The sequence below is a fragment of the Gymnodraco acuticeps genome, unplaced genomic scaffold (assembly GCF_902827175.1).
Source record: "Gymnodraco acuticeps unplaced genomic scaffold, fGymAcu1.1, whole genome shotgun sequence".
Taxonomy (NCBI): Eukaryota; Metazoa; Chordata; class Actinopteri; order Perciformes; family Bathydraconidae; genus Gymnodraco; species Gymnodraco acuticeps.
Window position 1 is genome coordinate 1,072,874 of NW_022992001.1, and position 18,721 is coordinate 1,091,594.

Sequence of the window (18,721 nt, forward strand, 5' to 3'; positions counted from 1 at the left end):
ATAAATCTATTCTAGTAGACCTCAACAATGGAATTATGATCAGTAGAAATGGCCATGACATGGGACCATTAAGTTAGTGCAGCACTACTAAGTGACAGGAAAATATGGTTTGAAGGTTCTAATTTCTTTTAAGGTCACATGGTCATTTCTTGCCATATACCTCAGACTTCAAGACCACCAGGACTCGCCATTCTTTACTCGAGCCAAAAACAGTGGTCTTCTGAATCTCGAGTATATAACGTTTATGTCTGTTTTGTGTATGCTTGTACACAAACAAGTGTTTTTTCAACAAGCCTCATATGTAATGTGCCCTCCGTACATGTAATTAGTTCACACAGATAGACATGCATACAGTATTCGATATACAATGCACTTTCTCTTGATGTTGGCACACTACACTGATGCACGTCCTGTATACACACACACAAACACACTTCGTTCCAGTTTGTGAAATAAGCTTTACCATGCTTGTTACAGTAGTTCCGTCTAGCAGCTTCTATTTACACACACAAACATGTTCAGCATAAAGAAAGTGAGCAAAATAGAGTGTGTGTATGAGAGGGTTTCGGCCATAATCCTCCCCGTAGCTACTGCACCTACGTTGTTCCCTGTAATGGTTTTAGGAGATTATTTCCTCGGGGAATAGCAATGCTCCATTCTACGCTGGTGTGTTTTGCCATGTTTGTGAATGAGCTGTTTTGATAGATCTGGGTGGAAGTCACAGTGTGGAGTTAGGCTACATATTGGCTTAGAGACGGATTTACCCTGCAGAGCTTTTCACTTTGTTCCTGGCCTGGATTCTGCATTTTATCCAAGTGTGTCTCTGTGTGTGTGCCGAGTGTGTTTTAGGGAGGGTGTTAATGCGACTGTGTCAGAACTAACATCAGGGTGTGAGGTACAGTTTATCGATGTTCCTCTACGTGTTTGTGTGAGCAGTATTACAGCAGATTACAATGGGACTAATACTGATTTACAAACAAGAGGGTCATTGGCTCAATCCAAGTCACAACTTGTCGCAGTGTCATTAGGCAAGATAGCAAACCCCACATTGCTTCCTTAGACGTGTAATCTACGGTATTGACGTTTAGGTAACTTGCATTCAGCATCAGCTAAGTAACATGTAATGTAATAATGAGTGTTTTCAATCAATTACAAAAATGTCATTGCGTTATTCATGATTCATCCCAATTGTAAAATACCAGTATTTCCTTGTCATTTGAGGGGGGGTTTATTAGCAAATACACTTGGGATGTTATATTGGAGAAATGCAAAACAAACTGGTAAGATAAATCGGAGGTTTTTTTTAACTTTATTTTAACACGTATTCATAAATATTGCCATTAAGTGCGACAGTTTACTGACACTTATCAAAAGCATCCTCAAAGCGAATGTCAGGTAGAGCGGCTGTGATCCCCCTCTGTATAGAGTGCGCTACACAGGGCACATGTATACGTATGCTAGTATCATACTGTGGGCACATGTATTCCTTCAGTAGTGACCTTGTCCACTATCTCCCACTCCAACTTCAGGAAACTGACGCATGGTTTGACAAAATGCATATTCCTCCGTATTCACTAAAGAACGAGTGCAGTTGCCATTTGTCATGGATTAGGTGTGCTGATACGCCGAGGTATGGTGTCATTGGTCTCAAGTCAGTGCAGTACATGTAGCTTGTGCTAATATCTTTGCTTTCTTTGCCATTCTGTGGGTATTGTCCACAGTATCTGACCATTGCATGTATGATATATGTGTAATGTGTGTATATGTAAAGCGCTTTGAGTCATTGAAAAAGCGCTATAATAAATGTAAGGTAGTATTATTATTTCACTGTCAAGCAATTCATGGTAAACATCTATGCTGGAATGATGGGAAGAACTTTGGGTCAAATTGAATGTGATTAATTAGTATTGAGTTTTCCAGATTAATTGCGAGAGTCAATTGTAATTTAATCGTGCAATTTTGTGTGTGTAGTTGCCGTTTTGAAGTTGCATATATTTGTTTATATGTGTATAATGATTAAAAAATCACTTGTGTTGGCACCATAATGTTAGATATAATGAATTCTCTATTTAAAGTCATGCCAATCATGTCATAGCTTCTAGGAAAAATAAGTCTAAAAAGAAAATCATCTCCTAAGTGAATATTTCCCTGGTCTGATCCGCTTTGAGTCATTTATCATATTTCACTGCATTAAGAAGTAAAGTGTGTGTGTGTGTGTGTGTGTGTGTGTGATGCAACAGCTTACCCTGACTTTTCTCTCTCATCGGACAAGGTAGCAGTACAAATGTTCTTTTTTTGTTGTTAAGGTTTTCTCTTGCTCCTTCTCTTGACACTATAGTAAATCGTCTTTGTGGGCTTTGGGCAAGTTTGGAAAAGCTTGTTTCACAGTTCGATGGTTTCTTGCTAGCAGAGGGACAGGGCCACATATCAGTTAAGATTTGGCTCCAACACCACAACGTTACCTCTCACACCCCTAAAAGGGACACTCTGACATTGTGCATTTTACTTTACATTCTGAGAAACAAGGTTGAAAAACCCAATACACATTAAATCAATAATCCATTTCAGTCATACAGAGAAGATTATTGCATTAATGTATTACTGTCCACACTGCTGTTATGGCAGTTTTACTTCTCTTGGGGGGGAAATAGTTAAATTCTTCAAAACGCTAATAGAGCTAAGATCATATTAGATTGGAACTATCATTCTACCATTATTAACTATTAACTACCATTTAAGCACCTTCTCGTTGGTTAGGGGTTTGATTTAGATTTATTTTTATGGTTTTGCCAATTACTTTTGGCTTTGCATTAGTTTTGACACGGAATTGAAATGTCTTACTTTAATACATCACCTTCAAGATTTGTGATTGTCCATACCACAGAAACAAATGGACATTGAGGGCATTCACATGAGATAACTCACTTTTCTTTCCTGGGCTAATTGACTGTAGTTAAATTGAACAATAATACAACTTTTTTCATGAATGAAAATGTCATTTCCTTGAGGAAGTGCCCATGTTTTAAAGCCATTGAGATTTGCACACATTTAAAAGGCATCGCGAAAACCCACACCCACATACTGTAGCTCCGCCTCCTTTCACCCACTCACAGTGCTTTTTATCACAACTCTCATTTGCTCTGGTTGCATATAATAATTGGTGGCTTTTGTTGTGGTATCAGCCCATTATAGATTGCAAGCGTACACCTTTCGTGACTGGGTCAGGTTGACGGAGAGAACAGGCTGAGGGGTGTCTGTTGCAAGACCCGAAACACCCAATGACTCCAGGAAACAACACCGATGATGTGTTCATGTTTGAGATGTGTGTGGCAGTAGCTTGTTGTTATGGTATCAGCCCATAGTAGATTGCAAGCGTGGAATCTTTCATTTCATGTACCCTCGAGACACCTCCAAGCTATTCCTGCATCATGTAAAAGGGTAAAGGTAGGCAGGCCTTTGCTGCCAGGCCTCTGCAGCTCTGGGCTGACCTTCTTAAGGCTCTCAGCTTCTCATAAACAGTATCATATTCCAAGTCTCTTCTTGAAACATAGTTGTATACGGACGATGATCTTGCCTGAGGGTACAAGAGACCAGGTCAAGACATGATTCAAATGGTTGCTCACAACATGCATTATATTTTGCAAGGGGGATCTTTCTCAATGCACATTTGTTTCTTCATTGTGCAAATCAAATTCCTAAAGCTTTTTTTATTTGTTAGTTTTTTTTGTATCTTTATCTGGTGCAAGCTTTCTCTTTTTAGAATCTTTTTCAAATGATTCTTTAAAATAAGAAATAGGGACACAAGTAGCCATTGCATAAAGTGGTAGGGTATGTCCCCAGTTTTAATGAGACCTATCCCTGCAGCAAATGTTGGCAATGTGGGTTCTTTTCCAAGTTCTTTTGGTGCTATGATTAATAATGTTGAATCTTCATTTGTCATCTGAAGTGCTTTAGACATAATGCTACTTCTTTAGTAACAACATTGTACTTGATCACCAGATACCTTCTCTCTTGTTAGAAAAGGTTCTCAAGTGTCCCTTAAAGACGATGTTCACCTTGTTAGCATTGTCAATGTGTTTTGCCAAGTATTACACAAGACTGAAAACTATTGAAAGCCTGCTGGAGGACAGCCTTTTCTCAAAGTATGGCAACTGACTAGCAGGGTCGAAACGAAAGAAGAGGAGTGTGTCTGAAGGCAAGGCATAAGGACAACAGAGACGGAGGCAGAGAGACAAATGTTCACTTTGAAATGAGCTGTTGTGGTCACTGGAAGTGTTTGTAATGATTTACTTGTCTGGTTGGGCAGAAGGTTTTCATCAGATATCAATAGATTGGACTTGCAGGTCTACATATTTTTTAGACTAACCTTATCATCTCACTCTAAGCAAGGAGGGAACATTGCCTCAACATACGTGTTGCACTCGTGACGGCGGTGACATTTCCTTCAGAATACCAAAGGCCCTCTATACCCAGCTGAGGCATGGATCAGTCCGAGAGTCGAAGACAGAAGGAACAAATCGATGCACACAGACAAACACAGAGGGCTCCGCTTGGCTTAGAGCAGGACTGTGGACAAATATACACAAGACACACAAACACAGAAACAAATGCAGGCACACACTTTGTGATTTCATCCTTCTTATTTTGGCCTATTACTGTTAGCATTATTCAAACCATGGATGTTTAAAGAGAACTGGATATAGCTTTGGAGGCCGGACACTGTTAATGCAAATGAAGTTGCTCAGTGACGCATGAAGCCAATGGCCTGACTGAAGATCAATATCCCTGTGTAAGTCGAAGGAAAACATTTATATTTGGGCCCAAAAACGTCATGGACTGACACAGAAGTTGTATTACCCCCGTTTGGCCACATCGAACATTTGCTTCGACGTCTGGCACACTCCCTCGGGCTTGATTCAAACTTTATCACACACAAAGTGAACATTTGCCCCCACAACCGCCATTAACAGAGCAATGAGATCAGTCTGCATGGTGGCCTTCCTGAGCCCTTCCTCAGCTAAACCCTGAGGGAAAAGAGGGGACAACTGTGTCTGCATTTCTGTGCGTGTTAATGCCTCTGTGTGTTTGTGCGTGTGTGTCCCTTTGACAGCCTGCAGGGATAGGATTCACAGCGTGTTTACTGAGTAAAGGGCTAACAAATAACCTGCTCAGGGGCACACAAAGAGAGGATCAGCTCTCTCCGTCTTTCTTTTCTTCATGTCTCTAACTCTATTCCTCTTTTACTTCAGCTTCTTTGGAGCTTCTTCTGTCCTCACCAACTTGCATTTCTACATTTCCTCCTACGAATTGTACTCTGTTACACGCACAGCCGCACATCACCCTAATGCAGCGGTTTTCAAAGTGTGAGGCGCACCTCCCTGGGGGGCGCCAGAGAGCTTCTGGGGAGGCGCAGCGTGAGAAAAAAAATAACTGGAAAAAGATGAGTAAAGTGTCACCTGCACACTTTTGGCTGTCTGTGGAGACCGAGTTCCCCCACCTCGCCAAAAAGGCTGTAAAAGTGCTCATTCACTTCACCTTCACCCAGGGGCGGACTGGCCATCTATGTATTCTGGAGAATCACAGAACGGCCAGTCGTCAGCGGGCCGTTGACGGCCGGCTTGGTTCGCTGACGGCCGGCAGCGCCCTTTATATTTTATGTTTTTAAACGGCATCATTTAATTTGCGCTGACAGGCGACAGAGGTCCGTTCAGCGGGCCGTTTCCACGCAGCGAGGCTCCCCCCCCCCTGTTGACAGTTCACTAGCGTGCTCTACCAATTTGTGTGGGCTGGGCTGGCTGAGATTCCAGGGCTGATTTTTAGTCCCAGTCCGCCCCTGCCTCCACCTACCTGTGTGAGTGTGGGTTTTCCGGGGGGGGCGGCTGTTCTTATGTTCCTTGAGGGGAGGCTCACCTTCCCACACTTTAAAAACCCCTGCCCTAATGGCTTGTAGGGTGGTGATGAGTGAGGTGACAGTACACATGCACAAGCACACACAGCATATCAGACATTAATGCAGCAACCTCGGCGCTGCCTGTCACATCCACTCTGCACTGCAGCCCGGGGACACCGGGGACACACTGCTGCTGCAAGGCCTTTTACAGGTACAAGGAGGGGGATGTAATACGGCTGCCCATGTTGCTGTTGCTGTCTGTGTTGACCTCACATTGCCTCCATATAAAGCACGGATAGTAACTGGAAATTGGAGTGTGTGGGAGGGAAAGAGAGAACTAAAGTTTTAAGGGAGGATAAAGAGACACAGGAAGTTTCAAAGGAGGACATGAGTTGTTTTCCAATGTTAAAAAGTCACAGAGTTTCCTCGTCAACATATTCATCATCAATTGAAGTAATGGATGTTATTATATTATTCATGTATAACCGTGTATAACCTATATATGTTAAGAAAGGGTTTTTGTTGTTGCAAGTCCAAGTGTCCTGGAAGTTGTAATGTCCTGGACGGATAGGATGGGAGCAATTCCGGTTAATTTATCTGTGTTGAGCTGAAATCTACATTCATGACATCTTCAATGTATCCAAATTGGACATCAAAACCAGAGAGATTTTTTGCCGGACTTCAACTTTTGCAGGGCATCCAGGGCAGATTACTCATAGTGGCACAGAATTTCACACTGGTAAAAATATACAGTGGGGAAAACAAGTATTTAGTCAGCCACCAATTGTGCAAGTTCTCCCACTTAAAAAGATGAGAGGCCTGTAATTTTCATCCTAGGTACACTTCAACTAGAGAGACAGAATGGGGGGAAAGAATCCAGGAAATCACATTGTAGGATTTTTAATGAATGAATTGGTAAATTCCTTGGTAAAATAAGTATTTGGTCACCTCCAAACAAACAAGATTTCTGGCTCTCACAGACCTGTAACTTCTTCTTTAAGAGCCTCCTCTGTCCTCCACTTGTTAACTGTATTAATGGCACCTGTTTTAACTCGTTATCAGTATAAAAGACACCTGTCCTCAACCTCAAACAGTCACACTCCAAACTCCACTATGGCCAAGACCAAAGAGCTGTCAAAGGACACCAGAAACAAAATTATAGACCTGCACCAGGCTGGGAAGACTGAATCTGCAATAGGTAAGCAGCTTGGTGTGAAGACATCAACTGTGGGAGCAATTATTAGAAAATGGAAGACATACAAGACCACTGATAATCTCCCTCGATCTGGGGCTCCACGCAAGATCTCACCCTGTGGGGTCAAAATGATCACAAGAACGGTGAGCAAAAATCCCAGAACCACACGGGGGGACCTAGTCAATGACCTGCAGAGAGCTGGGACCAAAGTAACAAAGGCTACCATCAGTAACACACTACGCCGCCAGGGACTCAAATCCTGCAGTGCCAGACGTGTCCCCCTGCTTAAGCCAGTACATGTCCAGGCCCGTCTGAAGTTTGCTAGAGAGCATTTAGATGATCCAGAAGAGGATTGGGAGAATGTCATATGGTCAGATGAAACTAAAATAGAACTTTTTGGTAAAAACTCAACTAGGCGTGTTTGGAGGAGAAAGAATGCTGAGTTGCATCCAAAGAACACCATACCTACTGTGAAACATGGGGGTGGAACATCATGCTTTGGGGCTGTTTTTCTGCAAAGGGACCAGGACGACTGGTCCGTGTAAAGGAAAGAATGAATGGGGCCATGTATCGTGAGATTTTGAGTGACAACCTCCTTCCATCAACAAGGGTATTGAAGATGAAACGTGGCTGGGTCTTTCAGCATGACAATGATCCCAAACACACCGCCCGGGCAACAAAGGAGTGGCTTCGTAAGAAGCATTTCAAGGTCCTGGAGTGGCCTAGCCAGTCTCCAGATCTCAACCCCATAGAAAATCTTTGGAAGGAGTTAAAAGTCCGTGTTGCCCAGCGACAGCCCCAAAACATCACTGCTCTAGAGGAGATCTGCATGGAGGAATGGGCCAAAATACCAGCAACAGTGTGTGAAAACCTTGTGAAGACTTACAGAAAACGTTTGACCTCTGTCATTGCCAACAAAGGGTATATAGCAAAGTATTGAGATGAACTTTTGTTATTGACCAAATACTTATTTTCCACCATAATTTGCAAATAAATTCTTTAAAAATCAGACAATGTGAGTTTCTGGATTTTTTTTTTCTTCTCATTTTGTCTCTCATAGTTGAGGTATACATAGGATGAAAATGACAGGCCTCTCATCTTTTTAAGTGGGAGAACTTGCACAATTGGTGGCTGACTAAATACTTTGTTGCCCCACTATATTTACCATATGCAACCAGTTTGAACAGAATTTATTTCTGTCTGGACTACAAAGCGAAACTCTGAATTGCTTACTGATGGTATCACTCAGTCACCCTAACCTCTGTGTGACATGATGCTAGAGAACAAGTGAAGGGAAGGACAACAGAGAAGTTAGAGGGACGAGTTCAGTTATGAGAGGAGTCATGCAGTCATCCAATTCCTATATATTTAGTCCGGGGACCATCCTGAACACAGAAATCAATAACCCTGGCTGTCTCCACTAGCGGTCATGTCCTCCCTCATCACTGCAACCATCTCCACTCTATGCTGTCATGCAACCCCTCTAGAACTTTACAGTATAGAGTGGTGAAGGAATAAGTCATCAAACCCTAAAATATACTGGATTTACACAATATATATGTTTACAGTATTTAGGCGATAGACTCAGTGACTTAACTAGCACGGATGCTTAACTGTAAAAAGCACACCAGCACTTTTATTAGGTTGCTAATTGGAAGCTTGCAAGCACAGGCTTGTGGAGGAAAAGACTGCTCATTTTAGTAAACTTTGACGAAGCTTTTGGATGCCACAATGCTAAAGGGAAATGGCAAAAGAGAAGGAAAGTGTCTTTCCGTTAGTGAGTACTTACAGTATATGTGTGGGAGTGTACTTGAACGTGACTATGCTGTAGTAGCAACCATGAGAGTAACATGGGACTGGTGGGAACCGAGTAAGGGAGGCGTGTGGCGCAGTGGATAGAGCCTTGGTGTTGGGATCAGGGGGTCAGGGGGTTCAAACCCCACTGCAGACAGCATGTCGTTGTGTCCCTGAGACACTTCACCCCAAATTGTTCCAGTTGCCCACAGTATTGAGTATGTAAGTCGCTCTGGATAAAAGCGTCCAATAAGTAACATGTAATGTAATGTAATTAGCAAAACCCTTCCGCCAATTTCAGTTTTGCAGCATTAGTTTTCAATTAATATTTACTGGAAAATTCCGACAATTGGCCTTTTGTAGGTAATTAATTACTACAGTCAAAGTGATTTTAATACACTATCATATAAATAAAATATTGAAGGTTACAGAACAAATATATTTGTCAGTGTGTTGTTTCCTGTTTTGGCACTTCCACTTCGAAACTGAAGCAATACACTGTGAGGTATTTCTGCTCTAAAAAGCCCAGTCTTCCTCTGTGTTGTCAAAACCTGCTAATGTTAATATCTGGCATTATTGTATCTGGCAGTTTCCACTCCAGCAGTTAGAATTTTAGGTGGTGGGGCTGCCCTTTTGTTTACATGTAGATCACAAATGGTGCCTTCAATGTGCTCATCCATTTGTTACAGACCTGTGGCTGTTCTCGGATCACTGTTCACTGAGACATAACACCTTTTGATCCACAGCAACGGTGCTACTGTTCTGCGCTACAGAGTACGGCAGATAACGGGGTGTGTGTGAAGAGGGAAACAGATAGAGGCGAGGAGATAGCAAAGGCTGCTGTCTATTCTCCTCAGTGTCAAGAGTTCTCCTTCTCTGTCCAGGCTTAGCAACCGTCTAGCATCACCCTATCTGTTTATACAGAGGCTAATAGGAAGCCCGGTCTTTATCCCCACACTGCGGCTCAACATAATGGAATAGAGAGACATAATGCTGCTCGAGTCAAACAGTCAGCGGAGGCCTTTAAATTGCTTCCAATCCCCTTAACAAATCTGATGGAGAGGCTATGAATAACTCAAGGACCGCTCATCTCCCCACGCTCTGCTTCTATCCTCTCCTCTTCTCAGTTTAAACCTGAGTATCAACTTGGATTAACTCACTTTACTTCACTTTTTTAATTAGCACTGTCAGCTTATATAACCAGACTCATCTATTTCAAGTGCTGCTAACATTCCAGTTTGTAGATTCCAAACGGACATCACATTCTTGCAGCAAGTTTTTGGAGAAAGTGTGGATAAAAAATTGTCCCCAGGATTTTTAATTTTCTTCCTGAATGGACACGGAGAACAAATAATTGACTTCGGTGTCATGCGGTGAGATGTCTTTTTGAAATGACTTGGGTGTTATGAAGCGCACCCTTCAGGGTCATTTCCCCTATATATCTTGGTGGAGGTGTGTCTTTCATGCTCTCTTCCCCCTATCATGTCATCTATATTATTTCGCACATTTGCAGCCTGTTGCATCATCAAGATTAACTTCAAACATAGATTAGCCAGAGTTACCCTATACATTAGTTAAAACAGGTGGGATCATGCAGCTTTGTTACAACATAGAGTCAAGATACGACTTAAATGTGTGTCCACCCCTGAGCAGGTGGAAGTTGTGCCTTATCTACTGTTGTCATGCTGTAACGGTAAGAAAGATTGGATAGAATAATCATGGAATGGGAGGAAAATGTTCCTTTATGCGTAGGCTTCATCAAGAGCACAAACAGCAACATTTATGATGACATTGACATGCAGACCGAGTACTGTACAGTTACCAACACTAAGATGAGAGCACAAGTGTGATTTTAAGCTGCATTCACGTTATATTACCACTGGCATCAAACGGTTGTTCACATTTTTTAAGGTGAATGTTTTCCGGATACATTTGTTGCTGTTGTTGTGGCCATACTTTTCTTCAATATGTTTTTCAACACATCAAAGTATGCTTTTATGTGTGGAAAAAACAACTATTACACCAGTCTGTTTAAGGCCCCGTCCACACAGAGACGATATCAGTTGAATCCGCTAACGTTCTCTATCGTATATAGACGGTTCGTCCACACGAGGCCGAAACGGAGCAGCGGGTTCGCAGCCCGAATCCGATACACATTGATAACGGCTCCAAAGTGGGTAGGTCTAAAGACGAAATGCTTGCGGCTCCGTGTGTACGCCCTATACAATCATTTCCTGAAAAATGATGACGCCATAGCCCCGCCTCTCCCCACCTCTCCTGCTCACCTGCTCACCCGCGTCAGGGTCGGCTCGGAGCTAGAGCCTGAAAAGTACCGTTTTTTCCTCCTCACACCGCAGCGGCGCCGCCTCTTAGCTCCGGAATCCGGTTCGTTTCCAGCTCCAAAAAATGGTCGGTCTAGAAGCAAGGTTCCGGAGCGTTAAGGGTCAAACCAACTAACTGCTGGAGACTTAAACTTATCATTTGTTCAATTTTTTTACGGGAATGTAATTTACAAAATCAACTTCTTGTGGTATCAAGAATAACTATTAACTACACCTTAAACTCATTAAAAAAATGGTAACTAAGGTAACAAATCAAGCAGGAAGTAGAGTACTTTTCTCATAGACATCTATACGACACACTTATTTTTCAACTCCCTGTTGGCCATTAGAGAGAACGCAGGTGAAAGATATTGCCTTCACTGTTCAGATCCAGAGGTTGTCCCTTGGTTAATACTGATAGAAACCTCAAAGAGCCAATCAAACCACAGTGCAGCATGCAGCAAAGACACAGAAAAGCACACACGGATATTTGAATAATGGGCAGCCTTGCCGTGTGGAGGGTGGGTGTTTGTCACTGCAGCCTGCTATTCATGTACTCACTCATGTGGGTGTGACAGTGTGCTTTTGAAGTGGCATTTGTACAGAAGACATCATTTTAACAAAATACAAAAATCCGAGAGTGTGCAGGAATGAAGAAGAAATAATCAAGTGATTATGGATTGCGTCTCTCGCAATTAAAGGATTAGCATATTGTTGCTTTGTAGTGATTTGCTTGGTAAGCTTGTTTTTTTATTCAGACACACCTTGAAAACTGGATAGCCTTAGTCTAGTTTCAGTCTTTCTCTTCCTCTCAGTCTTCCTTTGCCTTGTTTTCTGATGCTCCAGCCTTCACCGTTAACATGTCTTTTAATTATCCTGCGACATGACATACCACTTAGAGCTCTGAATCCCTGTTGCTGTTACGCAACCCCACCCTCCCACACACAAACACATTTATATACCTCAATTATGTATGCATCTTCCCCAAGTGGTGATGTATGACAGCTCTATTTACTTATGCTTTGAATGTGTGTGCGCTCATAGTGCCGCCTCGGTGTTGCTATTGGTTTTATGAGTGTACTTGCTGTTTACCTAATGGTGATGAAATAAACTCAATAACACAGCTTTCAGAACAGATATAACAGCTGTGCAATGTAGAACAAGCTCAGATACTTTATTATATCTGTGATATTTTCAGATAACATTTTAATTGTTGGCCACATCTAAGTAAATAAATAAACAAAGATCATAGACCACCAATAATAAAGAACTTTCAGAAAATAAAAGATGGCATAAATTGTAAGCGAGTAGATAAAAAACTTAGCTGATAATGGGAAACAAATAATTTAGGATAAATCTTTGTTTTGAATAATGTATTGAATATATTTGTTAGAAAACCATAATTGAATGTAAATATATGGACAGGCTTTCTAACAAGATCCGATTTTTTTTTACATATTAACAGTCGGAGCACAAGTCCAAAATCTTAAAAGCATTCAATACACTTTTAATTCAAACGTTTTTCCCAGTGGTGACTTAAGTAGATACATTAGGGCAACTATTGCAGAGAATTCTTAATTGCTCTCTAGAGAATGGTTGCCAAATTTGCTCTCATGGCAGTGTGGGTTTAGTCCTAAAATCATGCCAATTAAATAATATCAAAGGAGCATTTAAAAAGGAATAATCAAAGCAATTGGGCTTGTGTTTAAAGCCCTACTGCTGACTGGTAACAACACCACAGCAGCGCTCCCGCTCCTCCTTTTCTACTGAGCCATGGTTTGAAGGGATTAGCAGGCTTTGATGGTCTTGTTGGTCACTTACAATCCTACAGGTCTAACAGGATTACTGCTAGCTTGTCATGATGCGGTTGTTTGATGTCAGCAGTCTCACCTCACAATGTGGTCCCAACGTGTGATAGGTGATCAGTATGTAGGTTTTTCTCGTCCTGAACCTCTAGTAATGTCCAATAAGCTGCTTCAGTTATGTGTCCACAACGATCCAGATGTTGCGTCCTGAGGCAATGTGCAGCTGCCTCTAATGGTGAGCCTTAAAACAGTACTATATCAATGTAGTATAACACTCCTATGTTGTTCGACTCGAAACGGACTGTTTAAAAGAAAGAAAGAGAGCAAGAGATATTGTCTCCTTTTCTTTGTGCCTACATTAACCACATTGCAACACTGCTGCCATCAGATGGATCGATGTGTTGGTAATGGCACTGCAGATATCTTGTGTTGACAATGCTAGTAGCCTGAAACATAAATTGCAGTTGTGATAACCTCACTCTAAGTCCGTGCCGGCTTTTATTAAAACCTTTTTGAGACTTAACGCCTTCAACTCAACTGACATAACTTGAGGCAAATTATCAAACCTAGTGCAGCTCCCCCTGTTGGGACAAAAAGCTTTCAACATATGGTCCACATATGCAGCAATGCTCCCAAGTGCCTGTTGATGCATGAAACGATTGAACTACCCTTTAATTCAGGCTCCAACCACCTGCAGCAGTAACACCATCATAGCCACATCCCGTTCAGTCGGTGCCAGCAGGCTCCATCTCCGTGCCCCCAGTGGTGACCCCTAAAGATGATGCTTTATACAAACCTGACAAAGCATTCAACCATTTTTAATCGGTTAAATGTCAGATGCTGGGTCAGATTTGGATATATTCAATCGTTTTTCTTTTCTTCCAATTGCATGAAGCTTTCTGGATTTTCAAAAAACATCTCTTTTAAATCTTTAACCAACGTTGTTTCCTTAACAGTAACCCAGGGGTATTATGGAGATAAAACCCACCTTGCCAAACTGACAAAAAGGCAAGATTTCTCAATAACAAAGTTGATGATAAACCTGTAAACCATAAACCTAAAGAGTTCATACATTATTCGAAAGACTGACTTGTTGAACTTAAATGGTAAATATTTAGGTTTGATAAGGGTGAGGCTTGATCCCTCCCAGTATTAAGAACAGTGGAAAATAACTGAATATGTGTATATATGTTTACGTGAGGATTTTCTGGATGCAAATAGACCAGAAACAATAGCAAAGACATACTAAATAATATTCTAGTGGTGAGCATTTCTCAGCAAAGCACACAAAGAAACACAAACTGAGTTTCAGAAATGAAACGCGGGGGAGCTGCGGCAAAGCAGACAGACAATTCAATTTAACAGAAGACTTTCACTTAGCGTCTGTCTGTTGTGATGATGATGATATACTTTATTAATCCCCGTGGGGAAATTGTTTCTCTGCATTTGACCCATCCTGTGTTGGGAGCAGTGTGCTGCCATTTTGAACGGCGCCCGGGGAGCAGTGTGGGGAACGGTGCCTTGCTCAGGGACACCTCGGTAGCACTTGTTCTTTCGGGGACTTGAACTGGTGACCTTCCAGTTACCAAGCCAACTCCCTATCGACTTCGCCACCACCGTTTGTTTCTCTTCTGATCTTATTTTGTTCTTGTACTCTTTTTTAAAATATCTCTTTTACTTAAATGAGTCCCAAAAAGGTCCTTGGCAGCCTGATTAAAGTCTCTGAAACCGTCAAACTGTGTTAAAGAGAGTTATGGTGGCAGCAGTTAGGTTTATATTGCTAGCTAGCAGCTCTTTATGAGGCTGTTGTAGAACACGTTCTGCCAGGCACCGAGAGGAAGGGAGGGGAGCGTGTAGAAGGACAATGCACTGAAGGAGGATAATGTCTCAAGGATCCCATTAAGATTACCTTAAAGCTCCGTTTACCAAAGGGAATTGACTGAGTGAATATTCCCCTTGACACTGTCCTAAAAGGGGAAGCATTTTAGGACAGATCAGAGAGCAGGGGCGTGTGTGCTGCAGTGTCCAAGGAGAGCAGCTTGCACTTTATTGTTATGCCCAAGGCTGATATTAAATCAGTTTACTACCCGATGCACTGCCTGACAGTGGGGAGAATCAAAGGAAAGTTTACTACTGGATTGGCATCTAGACTTGATGAAGATAAATCAGACACGAAAAAAAGATTTTGGCGGTACGGAACATGGTTAAAAAGAAGGCAAGATGTGAGGTAGAGCCCCCGCAGCGAGAGCGTTAAGTGTTTACAAGATGAAGATCTCTCTGTATCTCTCTCTGTCTACCCCATGCCTCTCACCACCATCGCACCTAATCAGCCAATCACGGCTGGATTCTGTCTAAGGGGCCTGATTGGCTGATTAACTGAGCTCATCAACACACCACCCGGTGGCTTCAAACACAGTGACACGGGTGTGCACTTACACAGTGTGCAAATTACTTAGCCTATCATGTAAAGTGTTGTGTATGTGGGCACATATGCATAACACATGCATGCACTTGTTATCTTCTTTGCATTTTTGAGCATGTGTGGGCTACATGTCTGGAGGTCCACAAAGTTTTCAACTTCAAAAGTTGGACTATTTTACCTCCTTCTGCATTTGAGTCTTAAATATAATTTAAGAGGGCTGTGTGTGTTACTTCCAGATGTAAGTGGGCAGGTTAGCGTTGGTGGTTTTTCTAACACAGAAAATGACGGCATTCCGCTGCATAAAATGCCAGACATCTGTCGATAGTATTCATTAAGAATAGTTGTGTCAATTGCTTGAAACATTTATTAATGTTAATGTGTAATTAATCATGATTAATCCGCTGTGGTTGCCCTCTGTATAATGTGAGCAACACAGGGCAAATTCTCTGTGCCGTTATCATACTGCGATCACTATCTGTTACTACAGTCCCCTCTCCAGCTTCTTCCACTCCTGTGCAACTTCAATAACGGGTGCCATTACATCAAGGCAGTGATGGTTCTTACTGATGTCCAGTGGTCTCAGTCAATGCAATGCTTGTCTCCTGTGCTGATCCCTTCACTTTGTTTGCCTTTACACCGCCATGCAATTCATGATGACCATCTGCATTACTATCGGGTCAAACTTGGTAATGGGATTATTTTCATTATTATGTAAAGCCAGAGTTTCCAGAGTAGTTGCAAACATTAATGTGCTAACGTTGCACTTATTTAAAACCTTCAAGATTTCCTGTGAGTAAATACAAAGGCGGGTCTCAAATTGGGAATACAATGATTTCAAGAGTTTATAACTTTTTGAGTTCCTAACAGTTGGCAAAGAAACTACACATGTAATAACATGTCATGTGTATCTGGTTATATATTTTTTTATTGTGAGGCATCACACAATATTTCTTATGGAACTGTTGTTTATCAGGAGAAAATGGAAGGACAAGGTTGACTCACATCGGTCTTCTCAAAGACGAACACTTTCAGTTAATAGTGTTTGGAATGAAGCCAAAGAGATAGCGAGTCATTTACTGAAAGTTTTCATCTATTATACTTTTTATTTTTCACTTTGTTAAGGAGTCATTCTGAACTTGTTATCAGCCGCAGTGGCCACTTCAGTTCTACCACCAGTGATATACAGGATCTCCACATGACCATCTATCCACACACACCCTTCATTCCCCCCCATTTCTTCATCATTCATATTTTCCCATGCAGAGCACGGCAACATAGGGCCCTTAGGAAGATCAATGCCAATATTTATTTCATGTCCAATTATTGGGGCAGAGCCGCAGTCCGAAAGAGCGCAGCCATGAAAGTAAACGTCCTCACACAAAAACAGCATAAGCCTAAGCTTTAAGAGCGAGAAATGTGAGTACAAGCGCCTGTTAAAGGATTCCAAAAGAGCGGGCTGCTGGCATTACCGGGGGTGAAGCCTCCACACGGCTGAGCGAATTCCTGTTGCCTTCAGCGGGAGATCCCCCCTTCACCACTGTTTTATAAATTCATGTCTGGGCTTTACGAATCCGACATGTATTTTAAACAGTCAGTGCCACAGTAGAAGAGAATTGTCAGAACATATCTGTGGGGCAAACTTCTGTAGCAATGGAGTGTCAGGACTCAGAGAGACACGAGGAGAGCTGGAGCTTTGATGGCCAACACTGACGGTTTATTTGGAGCTTCGGCCGGAGAATTCACAAGACGTGTCACGGGCCACGATCTGACCACACGGTTGAGATGCCACAATCAATTCTGAAGAGCCCTCCTGTAGCTCCAGGTTTTAGTTCAGAGTGTAATAATCTACATTCTTCAATAGATAGACTAAACAGCTGAGGACACTGAATCACAGTTGTTGTCGCTTATGGCTCGGGGTCATCTGCACCCCGAGAAGGATGTGTTCCAGGTGTCCCACAACAATAACTGTGCCCGGTCACAAACTGGTAACAACAACAATATGCTAGGGCAGCCCCTAGATAGGGAGATAACGGCTGGTTAGCTGCGTCAGAGGGCGAAGGAGGAGGACATGCAGGGCAAATTAGTCCCCAACAATATCCAAGTGTGTCCTAAACCAAGCTTTGAAATGTTGAATATTTCGGATCGATGTCATTCTTTTCTTCATTTTGTTAATCATAAGCATGGTGTTTGAATAGTGCTGATATTATAAATGATACATGATGAGTTGACAGCTCTTGGTTTATGTCAGTAGCAGTGGAAGATGTGCTGAGAACCCTTTTTTTCTCCATTTGACCAAAACCATTTCTTGCCATTTAAAGTGATCACTGCTTTTCTAAGCCTTGATTATAGTCTGCATTAAAGGTTACTTCTCCAGTGTAGACAAGGCCACATTAGCATTCCAAGCAATTACTGACTTTATATTGATCTGTTGTTCCTCTTTTCATAATCAATTACAAAGTTACAAAGCTTCACAGCCAGAGTGCAGTGTACATTTTCAATGCTGTCATTCGCTCTAATCTACAGCATCTTCTTCACTCCAGATCAATAGTCCCCGCTGCATGTGTGTTTATGATTGCCAGATGAACCGGTGTATCACTTAATAACTTGCTCCCTCCCTCTCTTTCTCTGTCACACTGCAGATTTGTTCCTGACGACTGAAGGTCCTGCATTTGAGACCTGGATCAACAAGGTAATGAGCTTTGTTTTGGACTTGTTTTACTCTTGTCTCCCAGTCCCAACTATCATTTCTACTTTCTTTAAAGAGTCCAGTTCAGTCAGGGCAGCCGTGTTCAAGCAGGTGGCATGATTATGATGCGTAGTCCTCCTACATGTATACTCCCTTTGGTACTTACATGTTGCATGGCTGATCAACATATCACTACCGAGGGGCAGACCCAGGACCAGGTGGGGGGTTTATCTCTCCACGCTCCAGCCGTGCGATCCCCCAGTCAGAGCTGCTTGATGTGGCCAGGGTAATGGAAGTTTGGGGCCCCGGCTGTAACTGCTTCCCCCGCGACCTGACTCTGGATAAGTGGTTGACGATGGACGAATGGATGGATGGCTATTAATGTTGTTGTTTTTTATGTTAATTATAAGGCCTTAATTGCAAGTTGGACATCTAAATTAAAGAGGCTTTTAAAGCAAAAATGTCATGAATCTGTCAAACAGATTGGATTACTGAATGGGTGTTAAGTTGGTCTAAATGTGAGATGTAACCTGATGTTGGTAGGAAAATGTTTCCATTTATTTGGTAACTGGACCAGTGGGAACCATTATAGCTGTTACCTGAACAGA

At 42.2% G+C, this 18,721-nt stretch overlaps 1 protein-coding gene across 1 annotated transcript in view; it reads left to right on the forward strand.

Annotated features, from left to right (window-relative positions):
• The window catches only part of itfg1 (integrin alpha FG-GAP repeat containing 1), a 223,170-nt gene that overhangs the window by 14,099 nt on the left and 190,350 nt on the right, over positions 1-18,721 (forward strand). The window contains exon 7 of the mRNA XM_034201274.1: positions 18,067-18,116. Coding sequence (XP_034057165.1) covers positions 18,067-18,116 — 50 coding nt within the window. The remainder of the gene's footprint in view (positions 1-18,066; positions 18,117-18,721) is intronic.